This window comes from Ovis aries, chromosome 11 (genome assembly GCF_016772045.2).
Source record: "Ovis aries strain OAR_USU_Benz2616 breed Rambouillet chromosome 11, ARS-UI_Ramb_v3.0, whole genome shotgun sequence".
NCBI lineage: Eukaryota > Metazoa > Chordata > Mammalia > Artiodactyla > Bovidae > Ovis > Ovis aries.
The window spans coordinates 38585984-38603308 of NC_056064.1; the positions used below are offsets into that span (position 1 = coordinate 38585984).

Consider the following 17325-nt stretch of genomic DNA (forward strand, 5'->3'; position numbering starts at 1 on the left):
GCTCCCCTGTCCCTGGGATTCTCCAGGCAAGAACACTGGAGTGGGTTGCCATTTCCTTCTCCAATGCACCAAAGTGAAAAGTGAAACTGAAGTTGCTCAGTCGTGTCCGACTCTTCGCAACCACATGGACTGCAGCCTACCAGGCTCCCTCCATCCATGGCATTTTCCAGGCAAGAGTACTGGAGTGGGGTGCCATCACCTTCTCCAAGAACTTAGCTAGAAGACATTAAATCGGGGGAAGTTCTTCAAGCTGGATATATAACTATGTAACTACCAGGAGGAAGAGAAGGCACTGAAATGAGAAACTCAGCCAAAAATACATCTAGAAATACTACTAATGCCAGATGCTCACTTCAAAATCTTACATTCTCAGATAGTAGCACCAGAGGGTGTTCATCTGCATTCTTGAAATGTTCAAGGAAATGGGCGAAGGTAGGAAAATTTATGGCAGATCACAAAGCAGAAGCTACTGAACTGTAATTAGGAGTGAAGCACTCATGAAATCAGTGATTTAAAAGACAAGGCAGGGTAATACATCATTAACATACCTATAAGTAACAAGGCCCCAGTTCTCCATGGCACCTTCATAAAATAAAATATAAACATTTATTGACATTTATACATACTTCTTCTTGAAAAATCATAAAATTCAAAATAAAAGTTATTACAGCTTATCAATAAAATGAAATTTACTTTACCAGCTGCAAAGTCTGCAATAGCAATGAGATCAATTTTAGGTAGAGGATAAGGAACATTGAAGTAGTCCTTATAAAAAGGCAGAGTTTTAGCAGCAACCTATAAAAGTATAAAGAAAAGAACCATCTGATAAATCCTATTGCCATTCCTACAGAAATCCACAAAGGAATCCAGTTGCAAGCCAAATATCTCAAGTTACAAGAAACCAACCCTGGGGGACCCCCACCTCCAGAGACTGCTTTAGCCCTAAGCTTTGTATATGTCAGCCAAACTTTAACCCATTTATAACTCAGTATGAAAAGTACAATTAGATATGTTCCCCCCTCCCCACTCTCTAGGTTAATAAATTCCATTCTAATATTCCCTTAATTATTATCTTTCAAAATGTTAACACCAAAGTTGCTAGTTCCAAGAGTCTATTAAAAGTAAAACCAAAGTAGCACAAGATATTTCAGATTAGATTATAAATAATTGTACTAATAATTGATCAGAAATGTAAATTCCCCAACCTGGAGTTATGGACTGTTGGAACAATCCTCTTCAAGTACATTTACCTCTAACGCAAATTTTCCTTGCTCTGCTTTGCCAACAGGGGTGTAAACACGGACACACACACCATCTTTTGACCTTGTTTCTACAAAGTCATATTCACCCACAACAAATGCCACCAGATATGTAGACATGACAGGTGTGCGAGCAAACTTCACTTCCACTACATTTTCATCATCAGGGTATGGTTTCCGATCAATTACATTCTTAAGGAAAAAAAAGGAAAATTTAACAGATTTACATTAAATACCTTAAAGCAAACACTACCCCCAAACTGTAGGCTTTGTAACCTTTTCTTCCCCCTTTCCAGCACTGCTTACTTCTCTATCCTAATTTACCCAGTACTATTATACTCTCAAGACTTTTCCTGCTAAGAAAGTGAACTGATGAAGCATACATACTAAGAAGTTGGAGCTCAAGTGTTAAAACTACCAAGGATTTGTAAGGTAAAAGAAGTAACTTTTCTTGAATACCTATTAACATAACAGGTATTGGGATATTTTAAGGCCTTAATACTTTTAAGTGAATGAAGGATAGAAGATAAGAAATATTAATGAAAATAAAATGTAGTTATGAAACTGGACATTTCAAAGGGCACAGATTTCTAGATTTAGAGCATATTCTGTATGAAGGTTGGCTCTAAGCAAATTTGTGACAGATCTCATTTACTTTCAGAGTTCCCTAATTTCCCTTTTTCCTATTCAGGCTCTCAGTTTCAAGTTCTTGCTATTTTTTCTTCCAAGTAAGACTTATTCAAGAACTGATCTGATAAATTCATTTGCATTAAACTGCAAATGAACATTTCAGTGTAATTTATTATCAGTGTAAATATTCTTAGCTTGCTCTCTAAGAATATTTGAGAAAAGCATCTTTAAGAAGAGAACCTATGGAATTCTCTCCACTAATAAAGGAAGCAAAGCCAGTTATTTCAGGTCCAGTAGGTGTTTCCAAGTTCCCTAGACTCCTATTATAGTCTACCGGCTACTCTATGTCTTAAATAAGGCAGTCTTAGACAACACATTTCAAGTAGTAATTGCTTATTCTACTATGAATGATATTCAATGACATCAGTGAAGGGAGCACATCCAGGAACACAATCAGTTAAAACCTAAATACACTTCATTATGTGGCTATAACTTTTGGCATTTAGTAAGATTATCAGATTTTTTTTCCTCTCAGGTAATAGTTATTAAGTTCATTTCTTACTTAGATTTCCAAATTAAAGGAAGCAGGTAATCTTGTTAACATAGCTTACAAGGAATTTCTTCCAGGGTGCGGGAAAACTCCCCAAATGAGGCAATTAAAAAAAAAAAGAGGGCTTACAAGAAACTAAGAACACTAACATCTGTGCTCCCATTATGTGTCAAGTACTGTGCTGGGTGACTAGGTAGTTCCATGCTATCCCATCTAATCAGCAAACAAAATATGCTAAATGCTTATTCAAAATATAAGAATGCTCATTAACACATACATACCATGTTTGATAAAGCTACTCTGTCTTTAGGAACAACCAATGAAATATCAAAAGTTGCTTTGATGGCAGGTTCATCCCAGCAAGGAAAAGCTCTCCGAGCATCAGTAGCCTTAAAAAAAGAATATGAAATATGAACTATCACTGAATGAACCTACCGGACTATTTCATGTAACAACCATTCTTTCTATCATTCATTCATTCACTTTTTCAAATATTTATTTTCCACTTAATGCTAGGCAGTAAGCTAGGCACTGATTACAAAGAAAATACAAGTAGCATTTTCATATACAACACATAAAACTGTCAGCATTTGACCCACTTATTTAAAGAGATCTCATTCTTTCTGTAACCATAAAAAAGAGTAATAAACTTTAAAGCAAAATAAGATTTAGTGGTGCAGCAGAATATCAGTTATAAAAGAAAGAATCTTTAGTAAAATAGAAATGGAACTGCTGACAAGATTCTGTATCTTAAAAAGGACAAACAAAATACGCACAGGTAGAGAAGACATATTGTTGTTGTTGAGCCCCTCAGTCATGTCCGACTGACTCTCTGTGACCCAATGGACTGCAGCACACCAGGCTTCCCTGTCCTTCACTATCTCCCAGAGCTTGCTCAAACTCATTCCATTGAGTCGATAATGCCATCTAATCATTTCATCCTCTGTTGCCCCCTTCTCCTCCTGCCCTCAATCTTTCCCAGCATCAGGGTCTTTTCTAGTAAGTTGGCTCTTCCCATCAGGTGGCCAAAGTATTGGAGCTTCAGTATCAGTTCTTCCAGTGAATATTCAGGGTTGATTTCCTTTAGGATTGACTGATTTGATCTCCTTGCTGGCCAAGGGACTCTCAAAAGAGTATTCTCTAGCACCACAGTTCAAAAGCAACAATTCTTTGGTGCTCAGCCTTCTTCATGGTCCAACTCTATACGGACCTTTGTTGGCAAAGTGATGTCTCTGCCTTTTTAATACACTGTCTAGGTCTGTCATAGCTTTTTTTCCAAGGAGCAAGCATCTTTTAATTTCATGGCTTCAGTCACTGTCCGCAGGGATTTTGGAGCCCAAGAAAATAAAGTCTTGTCACTGTTTCCCCATCTATTTGCCATGAAGAGATGGGATCGGATGCCATGATCTTAGTGTTTTGAATGTTCAGTCGTAAGCCAGTTTTCTCACTCTCCTCTTTCACCTTCATCAAGAGGCTCTTAAGTTCCTTTTCAATTTCTGCCATTAGGGTGGTGTCATCTCCATACCTGAGGTTATTGGTATTTCTCCCGGCAATCCTGATTTCAGCTTGTGCTTCATCTAGCCCGGCATTTTGCATGCTGTACTCTGTGTATAAGTTAAATAAGCAGGGTGACAATATACAGCCTTGACGTACTCTCTTTTCCCAATTTTGAACCAGTCTGTTGTTTCACGTCCGGTTCTAACTGTTGCTTCTTAATTTTTGTTTCTTTTTTGGGGGGGGTGCCTGAACAGCATGTGGGATCTTAGTTCCCCATCAGGGATCAAGCTCATGCCCCCAGCAGTAGAAGTGTGGAACCTTAACCATTGGCCTGCCAGGGAAACATATACTTCTGAAAAAGGATTTCTTGGGGCTTCCTTGGTGGCTCAGTGGTAAAGAATTCGCCTGCCAATGCAGGAGACAAGGGTTTGATCCCTGATCTGAGAATATCCCATGTGCCATGGAGCAACAAGCCCCCTGTGCCACAACTACGGAGCCTGTGCTCCAGAGCGCAGGAGCTGCGACTACTCAGCCCATGTGCCTTAGAGCCTGTGCTCTGCAACGGGAGGAGCCACAGCAATGCCTGCGCACCACACCTAGAGAGTAGCCCAGGCTGACCACAACTAGAGAAAAGCCTGCACAGCAATGAAGACCCAGCACAGCCAATAAATAAATATTTTTTAGAAAAGGATTTCTCGAAGGAAACATGTAACATGTCTGACTGCACTGTCAAAGAAATTAAATAAATTATGAATTCTACTAAACAGTAAATAAGATGTTTGAAAAAATTAAGTAGACTGTAAGGAAAAAATACACAGAAAAATTCAAATTAGGAGCAGCACTAAATAAATGAGTTTATACTAGAGGAAATTAAATGAGTGACATGGATAGTAAGACCTAAGTTTATTGATCTGTCTGGCTGCATTGGGCCTTAGTTGCTGCACACAGGATCTTTTGGGGTGGTAGATGGGCTTCTCTCTAGTTGTATCTAGTTGTGGGTGACCCACAAACTGGAGAACCAAAGAAGTTCTTGCACTATGGTGAAGGTTCTGAACCCCAAGTAAGGCTTCCCAGCCTGGGTATTGGACAAAGGGACTGGGAATCCCCAGGAAATCTGGCCTTGAAGGTCAGCGAGATTTGATTACAGGACTTCCATAGGACTAGGGGAAACAGAGACTCCAGTCTTGGAGGGCACAAACAAAATCTTGCACACACCAAGACCCAGAGGAAAGGAGCAGTGACCCCACAGGAGACTGAACCACAACTACCTGCTAGTGTTGGAGGGTCTCCTGTGGAGGTATGGGTTGACAGGGGCTCACCACAGGGACAGAGGCACTGGCAGCATCAGGCCAAGAAGGCCCCTCCCTTGGCATAGTAAACCCTCTTGGAATTTGCCATTAACCCTACCATAGGGCAAACAACTACCAGGGAGGGAGTGCAACCACACCCATCAGCAGATAATTGGATTAAAGCTTTACTGAGCAAGGCCCTGCCCACCAGAGCAAGACCCAGTTTTTCTCACTGCCAGTCCCTCCCATCAGGAAGCTTACACAAGCCTCTTAGCCTCCTCCATCAGAGGGCAGACCGAAGAAGCAAAAAGCACAGTCCCACAGCAGCTAAGACAAAAACCATAACAAAACAGAAAGTTAATCTCAATGAAAAGGCAGAAAGTTGTATCACAGATGAAAGGACAGGATAAAACCCCAGAAAAACAACTAAATGAAGTGGAGATAGGCAACCTTCCAGAAAAAGAACTCAGAAAAATGATAATGAAGATGATCCAGGATCTCGTGAAAACAATGAAGATGCAAGAAATGTTTACCAAAGACCTACAAGAACAAAAAGCAGATGAATAATATACTAGAAGGAATCAGAGCAGAATAACTGAGGCAAAAGAAGAGATAAATGACCTGGAGGACAGAATGGTGGAAAATACTGCTGTATAACAGAATATGGAAAAAAGGATGAAAAGAAATGAAGACAGCCTAAGAGACCTCTGGGACAACACTGAATGCACCAACATTCACATTATAGGAGTCCCAGAAGGAGGAGGGAGAGAAAAAGGACCTGAGAAAATATCTGAAGTAATAACTGAAAATTTCCCTAACATGGGAAAGGAAACAGTTAACCAAGTCCAGGCAGCACAGAGAGTCCCAGGAAGGATATATCCAAGGAGGAACACACTGAGACACATAGTAATCAAACTGACAAAAATTAAAGACAAAGATAAAATATTAAAAGCAACAAGAGAAAAATAACAAATAACATATAAGGGAACTCCCATCAGGCTATCAGCTGGTTTCTCAATAGAAACTCCACAAGACAGAAGCAAACAGCATGATATATTTAAAGTGATGAAAGGGAAGAACCTACAACCAAGAATACCCAGAAAGACTCTCCTTCAGAGTTGATGGAGAAATCAAAAGCTTTCCAGACAAGCAAAAGTTAAAAGAATTCAGCACCACCAAGCCAGGTTTACAACAAATGCTAAAGGAACTTTAAGAAGGAAACACAAGAGAAGGATAAGACCTTCAAAAAATAAACCTAAAACAATTAAGAAAACGGTAATAGGATCATACATACTGATAATTACCTTAAATGTAAATGGATTAAATGCACCAACCAAAAGACATACACCGGCTAGGCAGATGAAAACATGTGCATGTATGTACTTCCACTTGCATCACTGTGCTTGGCCCCCCCAAACTGTATGGAACTATTTTATACTGTTAAGTTAATCATGTTCCCAATATGGCTTTTTTTTTTAAATTTTACTTTATTTTACTTTATAATACTGTATTGGTTTTGCCATACATTGAAATGAATCCATCACGGGTGTACATGCCTTCCCAAACATGAACCCCCCCTCCCACCTCCCTCCCCATAACATCTCTCTGGGTCATCCCAGTGCACCAGCCCCAAGCATCCTGTATCCTCCATTGGACACAGACTGGCGATTCGTTTCTTACATGATAGTATACATGTTTCAATGCCATTCTCCCAAATCATCCCACCCTCTCCCTCTCCCTCTGAGTCCAAAAGTCCACTCTACACATCTGTGTCTCTTTTGCTGTCTTGCATACAGAGTCATCATTGCCATCTTTCTAAATTCCATATATATGTGTTGGTATACTGTATTGGTGTTTTTCTTTCTGGCTTACTTCATTCTGTATAATCAGCTCCAGTTTCATCCACCTCATTAGAACTGATTCAAATGTATTCTTTTTAATGGCCGAGTAATACTCCATTGTGTGTATGTACCACAGCTTTCTTATCCATTCATCTGCTGATGGACATCTAGGTTGTTTCCTGCGATGAACATTGGGGTACATGTGTCTCTTTCAATTCTGGTTTCCTCAGTGTGTATGCCCAGCAGTGGGATTGCTGGGTCATAAGGCAGTTCTATTTGCAATTTTTAAGGAATCTCCACACTGTTCTCCATAGTGGCTGTACTAGTTTGCATTCCCACCAACAGTGTAGGAGGGTTCCCTTTTCTCCACACCCTCTCCAGCATTTATTGCTTGCAGACTTTTGGATCGCAGACATTCTGACTGGTGTGAAGTGGTACCTCATTGTGGTTTTGATTTGCATTTCTCTAACAATGAGTGATGTTGAGCATCTTTTCATGTGTTTGTTAGCCATCCGTATGTCTTCTTTGGAGAAATGTCTATTTAGTTCTTTGGCCCATTTTTTGATTGGGTCGTTTATTTTTCTGGAATTGAGCTGCATTAAGTTGCTTGTATATTTTTGAGATTAGTTGTTTGTCAGTTGCTTCATTTGCTATTATTTTCTCCCATTCAGAAGGCTGTCTTTTCACCTTGCTTATAGTTTCCTTTGTTGTGCAGAAGCTTTTAATTTTAATTAGATCCCATTTGTTTATTTTTGCTTTTATTTCCAGAATTCTGAGGGGTGGATCATAGAGGATCCTGCTGTGATTTATGTCGGAGAGTGTTTTGCCTATGTTCTCCTCTAGGAGTTTTGTAGTTTCTGGTCTTACATTTAGATCTTTAATCCATTTTGAGCTTATTTTTGTGTGTGGTGTTAGAAAGTGATCTAGTTTCATTTTTTACAAGTGGTTGACCAGTTTTCCCAGCACCACTTATGGCTTAAAATTATAATTATCTATTTTTTGTCTGGCTATTGGTTGGGAAAACTGATAAACACCTTTTACTATGGTGATTATGTAACTATTACTCACTTTATACCACTGTATCATGATTGGTCAACAGAAAATTAATAGTACTCTATATCACCAAACAAAACTACAATTTTACAGAAAAACCTATAACCACTTTTTAAAATCCAGATGCTTATCAGAATTATCTTGAAATTTTTTGAAAAATACAAATGCCCAGGTATTGCATTTTTTTCCTCCAGAGCTCCAGGTATGCTTCTAATGAGTAGTCATGTTTAAAAACAACTGGACTATATGATGATCTTTTATCTAGTTTACTTTTTCTATTTCACATTCAGTCCTCCCATTTCATTTAGTTTATGTTTTCCAATTTCTCCATCTTTTTCTTTTTTTTAAATGTTCTTTCTCAAGCCTTTATCAAGCATAGTAAAAAAGCTTATGTATACACATACATAAATAATATATATGATATATAGATTTTAGAAAACTTATGAATTTTTGCCTACCTAAAAATTTATGATATTTTGATTCCATTTGTTTGACTTAGTATGAATAGATTGCTACATTTCTAATTAGAAAGATGAAATAAGCAACAAAGGTTTACTGTATAGTACAGGGAATTATAGTCAATATCTTATAATAAACTATAATGGAAAATAATTTCAAAAATAATATATGCATAACTGAATCACCTTGCTGTGCACCTGAAACACTGTAAGTCAATTATACTTCAATAGTATATATATTAAGCAAAAAACAAACAAAGGACAAGGTGATAAAAGCAATCAAAGGTACATTTAGGGGATAGACACTAGAGCTAAATCTATTATTAAATGTTCCTGAAGAAGAGATCAGAGCAGAAACATAATGAAGATGCAACAGAAGAAAATACTGCTATACTGATGAAAGATCTGAATCTGAATGTGAGTAGGGTTCTGCTGCTGCTGCTGCTGCTAAGTCACTTCAGTTGTGTCCGGCTCTGTGCGACCCCACAGATGGCAGCCCACCAGGCTCCGCTGTCACTGGGACTCTCCAGGGAAGAACACTGGAGTGGGTTGCCATTTCCTTCTCCAAGGCATGAAAGAGAAAAGTGAAAGTGAAGTTGCTCAGCCATGTCAGACTCTTAGCCACCCCATGGACTGCAGCCCACCAGGCTCCTCTGCCCATGGGATTTGCCAGGTAAGAGTACTGGAGTGGGGTGCCACTGCCTTCTCCCGAGTAGGGTTCACCAATTATTAAAAGTTAATGAACAGTGAACACCTGGTAAAAATTTTTAGGTACAAAGAAATAATTTAAAAAGCAATCACAAAGAAAATACAGCAAAATTTTAAATTGTGTTACTCTACAAAGGGAGAAGACCCATTTTAGTCTGATTCCTCCTATTTGACAAAATGAGATGTAAGAGTTTTGAACAACATATTTTTAAATATTTATTTTTATTTATTTATTAGGCTGTGCCAAAAGACAGAAAACTTATCATTAGCAGACCTGCCTTATAAGAAGTACTGAAAGAAGTCCTGTAAGCTCAAGTGAAATACAGTAAATGTAACTCCAATCCATACAAAGAAATGGAGAACACCATGAAGGGGAACACCGAGGAATTATAAAGACAGCATAAATATTTTTATTTGGGTTTTGTCTGTTTTTCATTTTTGGCTGTACCACACAGCTCACAGGATTTTAGGTCCCCAACAAGGGATTGAACCCTGACCCGCTCCCTGTAGTAGAAAGTCCTAACCACTAGCCTACCAGGGAATTCCCATAAACATTTTTATTTGTAATTCTTTTCTGTTTTGTCTTTAACTCTGTCTTTAAAAGGCAACTGTATAAGGTAATAATTAGAAAATGACTGACAGGCTTAGATGTATTAATACTATATAAAGATCAAATTTTTATGACAATAATAGCATGAAGGAGTCAGGAGCTACAATAAAGCAAAGTTTTTATACATTAAAAAAATTTTCATATTAACCTGAACTATATTGGGTTTCTTTCAGTTCAGTTCAGTCACTCAGTCATGTCCAACTCTTTGCGTCCCCATAAATCGCAGCACGCCAGGCCTCCCTGTTCATCACCATCTCCTGGAGTTCACCCAGACTCACGTCCATCGAGTCCGTGATGCCATCCAGCCATCTCATCCTCTGTCGTCCCCTTCTCCTCCTGCCCCCAATCCCCCCCCAGCATCAGAGTCTTTTCCAATGAGTCAACTCTTCGCATGAGGTGGCCAAAGTACTGGAGTTTCAGCTTTAGCATCATTCCTTCCAAAGAAATCCCAGGGCTGATCTCCTTCAGAATGGACTGGTTGGATCTCCTAGCAGTGCAAGGGACTCTCAAGAGTCTTCTCCAACACCACAGTTCAAAAGCATCAATTCTTCGGCTCTCAGCATTCTTCACAGTCCAACTCTCACATCCATACATGACCACTGGAAAAACCATAGCCTTGACTAGACGGACCTTAGTCGGCAAAGTAATGTCTCTGCTTTTGAATATGCTATCTAGGTTGGTCATAACTTTTCTTCCAAGGAATAAACGTCTTTTAATTTCATGGCTACAGTCACCATCTGCAGTGATTTTGGAGCCCCCCAAAATAAAGTCTGACACTGTTTCCACTGTTTCCCATCTACTTCCCATGAAGTGATGGGACCGGATGCCATGATCTTCGTTTTCTGAATGTTTAGCTTTAAGCCAACTTTTTCGCTCTCCTCTTTCACTTTCATCAAGAAGCTTTTTAGCTCCTCTTCACTTTCTGCCGTAAGGGTGGTGTCATCTGCATATCTGAGGTGATTGATATTTCTCCTGGCAATCTTGATTCCAACTTGTGTTTCTTCCAGTCCAGCGTTTCTGGGTTTCTTTAATACTTATTTATTTGGCGGTGCCAGGTCTTAGTTGCGGCATGCGAGATCTTCAGTTGCAGCACAACGAATCTAGTTCCCTAACCAAGAATCAAACCGATAGGCCCCACACATCAGGAGCTCAGAGTCGTAGCCACTGGACCACCAGGGTGGTCCCTAGACCAACATTTATGTACCTCTGAAAGAGAAAAACTGTAAGCCAATTGAATCACTCTTATTGAAGAAGTTGGGCTTGTCAAGGGAAAACTCACTCCAAAGAAACTATAGGGTGTCTCAGTTCAAAGGTAAGAAACTACTCTGTGATGAGAATTCTAAGTTGAGTGCTGTCAGAAAGTGGAGGCAATTTTGTCATCGAGTATTATCTTTTCTGTGAATATAAAGAGGGCAAACTAGAGCAAGCCTAAGACTGCATTTGGGAAAAAAAAAAAAGTAGCAGTCACTCATTTTAACCAAGAAAGAGAGTTGTTTGTCTTCTGTAATGAACAAAATGACCTTGTTTTTGTCTGTGCTTGGAGGAAATTACGAAGGGGCCTTGTTTTGTCTCACCTTATCATGGTGTCAAAGTAGTAACCTTGCTGAGGTTGGCACTCTGTTTACATCCAACAGGAAAACAACATGTATTAGCTTCAGTGCTAGAACAACTTATGTCAGGGGCTGCTCTTTTTTTCTTCCCCCTCCCCCAACAAATCTTTTATATGTTCAGTAAAACTGGTTGTATATAAAGGCAAATGAAAGATTTCCTGATATCCCAATACTTATGAAGTATACCACCTACATACTCTCCCTTTAAAAATCATTTGGAGACACACTCCAACAAATCATTCCAAGATGAAGAAATGCTCAAAAGGGTTAGAGATAAGCACTGGAATCATACTCTCACATACACACATACACACAGGTAACAAAATTATATTTACATATATACATATGTATATAAAATCCACATATATCTGTGTATAGCTATATACGAATACATACTGGTAAAAAAACTTCCAACACCTGGATTACTTTTATACTTTGTATCTGTGGCTTTTCCTACTAAATTAATACTGATACTGTTACAAAAATATCATTCCCCAGCCCACATCCCTAATTCTCTCCCCTGTATAATAAAGATAACTGAATACAGAATAAAAATTTCAAAATCATTAATACAATTACGGTTACAGGCATCTAGCCTCAAATAATCAGGCGAATAAGAGAACAGACCTTCGTGAGAATGGCTTCTGTTAATGGGCTCCAGGGTGCTAGCTCAGCAGCTGTGGTGCGCAGACTTTGTTACCCTGCAGCATGCGGAATCTTAGCACCTGGACCAGGGACCAAGCCCATGTCCCCTGCATTGGTAGGAGATCCTTTCTTTCTGTTTTTAAAAAATAATTTTATTTCATTATTTATTTTTGGTTGTGCTTTGTTTTTGTTGCTGCACGGACTTTTCTCAAGTTGTGGCTACTCTTTGATGTGACGTGCAGGCTCTAGGGTGCCCAGGCTTCAGTAGCTGTGGCAGGCAGGCTCAGCAGTTGCGGCTCCTGGGTTCTAGAGCACAGGCTCAATAGTTGTGGTGCATGGGCTCAGCTGTTCCACAGCATGTGGAATCTTCCCAGATCAGGAATAGAACCCATGTCTTCTCCACCAGCAGATGGATTCTTTACTACTGAGTCACCAGGGAAGCCTCTGGCAGGCAGATTCTCAATCACAGGTCCATGAGAGAAGTCCCAAGATCATAATATTTTAAAGAATGCATGCGTGCTAAGTCACATCAGTCGTGTCCAACTCCTTGCAACCCCACTGACCGTAGCCCACCGGGCTCCTCTGTCCATGGGGTTCTCCAGACGAGAATATTGCAGCAGGTGGCCATTTCCTCCTCCAGGGGATCTTTTCAACCCAGGGATTGAACCAGCATCTCTTAGCGTCTCCTGCGTTGGCAGGCGGACCCTTTACCGCTAACCTGGGAAGCTCGTATTTTAAAGAATACCATACCTCAAACTGTGTGACAGCAGCATAGCGCACCTCTCCAGAAGGGGTAGTGTATTTACTTCTGTAGAAACCTTTCATTTTATCATTCAGTTCGCCAACAAAATCTATCTTTAAGGTTCCTGTACCTGTGATTGAAGATAAATGAAAATACTTTCATGGAGATATTAAGTACAAGTTATCAGAAGCATGTCATTAAGCATTAATTCATAGCTATTGACAATGTTCAAATCATTCCTTCGTTTCTCAAACACTCCTCTTGGCAATGTACAGAATACAGTATTTACTAAAATAAATGGCAAACTAATCCTAAAGGAAACCTGAAAGTCATGTTTAGAGTGACTGCTAAGAAAGTTGTTTAATTTTACTAATGAGTTTCAAATCACCAATACACAAAAAGCAGGGAAAGAAATAAATATATTCGATGTATGACTGGCTATTATGCACTGGTGCTTTAAAAATATTTACTTGGGCAGACATTGTCTCCATTTTGTGAGATGAAGAAACTAACCCTAAAGGTAAATAACTTGCCCAAGGTCACACAATTAGTAAGTAGCAAGAATAAGATTAAAAACTTAGGTCTGTTTAATCCAAAATTCATGCTCTCTGCCAATTATGCCACATAGATTGATCCTTTCCTGAAATCTAAGAATATTAAAGAAATAAATTTTAACCAATAATTATTAAATGCAAATAAAAATACAACCTGAATACATATTCTATTGTTATATAAGAGCAAAATCAATTTAGATAAAATAGGAGGTTTTTTTAATTGAAGTACAGTTGATTTACAATGTTGTGCCAATCTCTGCTGTACAGTACAGTGACTCAGTTATACACATAAAGACATTCTTTTTTTCATACAAAATGAGAGTTTTTACGAATATATATACAGCTGACCCTTGAATAATACGGGGGTTAATCCACCTATAATTTATAGGTGCTTAGTTGCTAAGTCGTGTCTGACTATTTGTGATCCCATGGATTGTAGCCCACCAGGCTCCTCCATTCATGGGATTTCCCAGTCAAGAATACTGGAGTGGGTTGCCATTTCCTTCTCCAGGGGAACTTCCCAACCCAGGGATCGAACCCTGGGTCTCCTGCCTTGGCAGGCAGATTCTTTACCACTGAACCACCTGAGTAACCCAAAAAAACATGAAACGATTCACAAATTTGCATGTCTTCCTTGCGCAGGGCCATGCTAATCTTCTCTGTATTGTTCCAATTTTAGTATATGCACAGCCTATACTGAAGTTGCTCAGTCATGTCTGACTCTTTGTGACCCCATGGACTGTAGCCTACCAGGCTCCTCTGTCCATGGGATTTTCCAGGCAATAGTCCTGGAGTGGATTGCCATTTCCTTCTCCAGGGGATCTTCCCAACCCAAGGATTGAACCCGGGTCTCCTGCATTGTAGACAGACGCTTTACCATCTGAGCCACCAGGGAAGTCCCATGCACAGCCTCAGCAAGCACAATAAAAGCAACTAACGCCTCCAGAGGCACCACTGGGATAGGGGCCTTCCATATCTGCAGTTTCTCCACATCTCCAAATTCAACCAACCTTGGACTGTGAGGTACTCTATTTACTACTGAAAACCATCTGAGTATAAGTGGACCCATGCAGTTCAAACCTGTGTTGTTTAACCATCAACTATACTTTCTTTCATAACAGAAAAAACCTTATCACTATTATCTAGTGTCATCTACTAAATTCAGATGCATGACAAAACAATAATTCCATTCTACATTTTATAAATCCAGTCACAAAAAAACCCAAAAATGTTGACTTTGTAACTGATCCCTTTAAAGTGCCTATTTATAAAAGAATCCATAGCGTGGGAATCTAATAAATCAGAGATATAATATGACCATAAAGTAATTAGCCACTTATATCAAAACTTTTATACCCTAATGCTTCAAACTGACATTTTGGAAAGCTTGCAGAGCAATGACACTGACATTGTTCAAAATGTTCTTGACTTTCTGACATATCCTTTTGGATGTTCACAAAGTCAAATCTTCACCTTCCAAAACTGAATTTGCTTTTTGGAAAGGTCCAAGTCATAAAAAGTTGAAGTCTGCAGATTATGGGAATAAAAAATTGCAATCTATTTCTAGACAAACACTAATTGTGCCTATGAAGTAATTAAGCTAATTTCCTTATATGCCTCAAACTGGTTTTGAAAGTAATTTCAAGTAAAAATTTCAGATGTTTGCAGCAAAGTCACAACTAAACAAAGTACCACATTCTGAATCATGCTAGGAAAATAAAACCAAACAACTCAGCTGAAGGTCCACTGAACAGACATTTGTGATAGTATTTTTTTTTTAAATTGGACATTCGGGCTGAAGGGATCAATAAATACTTATTTTTTTAAGAGAATGATAGATTACTGGGACAGTAAATATAAAAACAGTACAAGAATCTGAAACAATTCTGACTGATACTAAAGAATTTAGCTATAAATAATATAACATTTCTCTATTTTCATTAGGAATTCATTGATTTTAAAAAAAAAGGGCATATGTGTTCACAGTAATCAAGTTTTTGTTGTTGTTGTTTAGTCGCTAAGTCATGTCCAACTCTGCAACCCAGGCTCCTTTGTCCAAGGGATTTCCCAGGCAAGGATACTGGAATCGGTTGCCATTTCCTTCTCCTTGGATCTTCCCAACCAAGGGATCAAACCCATGTCTCCTGCTTGGCTGGTGAATTCTTTGCTGCTGAGCCACCCCTGGGAAGCCCCAATAAAGTTAGTAAAGAATATCTATTAGACTAGGAAAACCTCTTTAAACATAGAACTGTTAGATGAAATTTTATGTTCGTTCAGTTGCTCAGTCGTGTCCGACTCTTTGCGACCCCATGAATCGCAGCACGCAAGGCCTCCCTGTCCATCACCAACTCCCGTCCACCAGACTCACGTCCATCAAGTCAGTGATGGCATCCAGCCATCTCATCCTCTGTCGTCCCCTTCTCCTCCTGCCCCCAATCCCTCCCAGCATCAGAGTCTTTTCCAATGAGTCAACTCTTCGCATGAGGTGGCCAAAGTACTGGAGTTTCAGCTTTAGCATCATTCCCTCCAAAGAAATCCCAGGACTGATCTCCTTCAGAATGGACTGGTTGGATCTTCTTGCAGTCCAAGGGACTCTCAAGAGTCTTCTCCAACACCACAGTTCAAAAGCATCAACTCTTCGGCGCTCAGCATTCTTCACAGTCCAACTCTCACATCCATACATGACCATAGGAAAAACCATAGCCTTGACTAGACGGACCTTAGTCGGCAAAGTAATGTCTCTGCTTTTGAATATGCTATCTAGGTTGGTCATAACTTTCCTTCCAAGGAGTAAGCGTCTTTTAATTTCATGGCTGCAGTCACCATCTGCAGTGATTTTGGAGCCCCCAAAAATAAAGTCTGACACTATTTCCACTGTTTCCCCATCTACTTCCCATGAAGTGATGGGACCGGATGCCGTGATCTTCGTTTTCTGAATGTTGAGCTTTAAAGCCAACTTTTTCGCTCTCCTCTTTCACTTTCATCAAGAGGCTTTTTAGCTCCTCTTCACCTTCTGCCATAAGGGTGGTGTCATCTGCATATCTGAGGTGATTGATATTTCTCCCAGCAATCTTGATTCCAGCTTGTGCTTCTTCCAGCCCAGCGTTTCTCATGATGGACTCTGCATAGAAGTTAAATAAGCAGGGTGACAATATACAGCCTTAATATACTCCTTTTCCTATATGAAACCAGTCTGTTGTTCCATGTCCAGTTCTAACTGTCGCTTCCTGACCTGCATACAGATTTCTCAAGAGGCAGGTCAGATGGTCTGGTATTCCCATCTCTTTTAGAATTTTCCAGTTTATTGTGATCCACACAGTCAAAGGCTTTGGCATAGTCAATAAAGCAGAAATAGACGTTTTTCTGGAACTCTCTTGCTTTTTCCATGATCCAGCGAATGTTGGCAATTTGATCTCTGGTTCCTCTGCCTTTTCTAAAACCAACTTGAACATCTGGAAGTTCACGGTTCATGTATTGCTGAAGCCTGGCTTGGAGAATTTTGAGCATTACTTTACTAGTGTGTGAGATGAGTGCAATTGTGCGGTAGTTTGAGCATTCTTTGGCATTGCCTTTCTTTGGGATTGGAATGAAAACTGACCTTTTCCAGTCCTGTGGCCACTGCTGAGTTTTCCAAATTTGCTGGCATGTTGAGTGCACCACTTTCACAGCATCATATTTCAGGATTTGAAATAGCTCCATTGGAATTCCATCACCTCCACTAGCTTCGTTCATAGTGATGCTTCCTGAGGCCCACTTGACTTCACATTCATTCCAGGATATCTGGCTCAAGATGAGTGATCACACCATCATGACTATCTGGGTCGTGAAGATCTTTTTTGTACAGTTCTTCTGTGTATTCTTGCCACCTCTTCTTAATAT

General features: G+C 39.5%; 1 protein-coding gene and 1 pseudogene across 2 annotated transcripts in view; both read right to left on the reverse strand.

Moving 5' to 3' along the window:
* Window positions 1-17325, reverse strand: part of NPEPPS (aminopeptidase puromycin sensitive) — a 117290-nt gene that overhangs the window by 27427 nt on the left and 72538 nt on the right. For both annotated transcript variants that reach the window (XM_027974632.2, XM_060395568.1), the window contains exons 4-8: window positions 12901-13022; window positions 2721-2828; window positions 1251-1451; window positions 699-795; window positions 549-582 (exon numbers count right to left, since the gene is read on the reverse strand). In XM_027974632.2, the coding sequence (XP_027830433.1) occupies window positions 549-582; window positions 699-795; window positions 1251-1451; window positions 2721-2828; window positions 12901-13022 (562 nt within the window). The remainder of the gene's footprint in view (window positions 1-548; window positions 583-698; window positions 796-1250; window positions 1452-2720; window positions 2829-12900; window positions 13023-17325) is intronic.
* LOC114117032 (U6 spliceosomal RNA) lies at window positions 14044-14143 on the reverse strand (annotated as a pseudogene).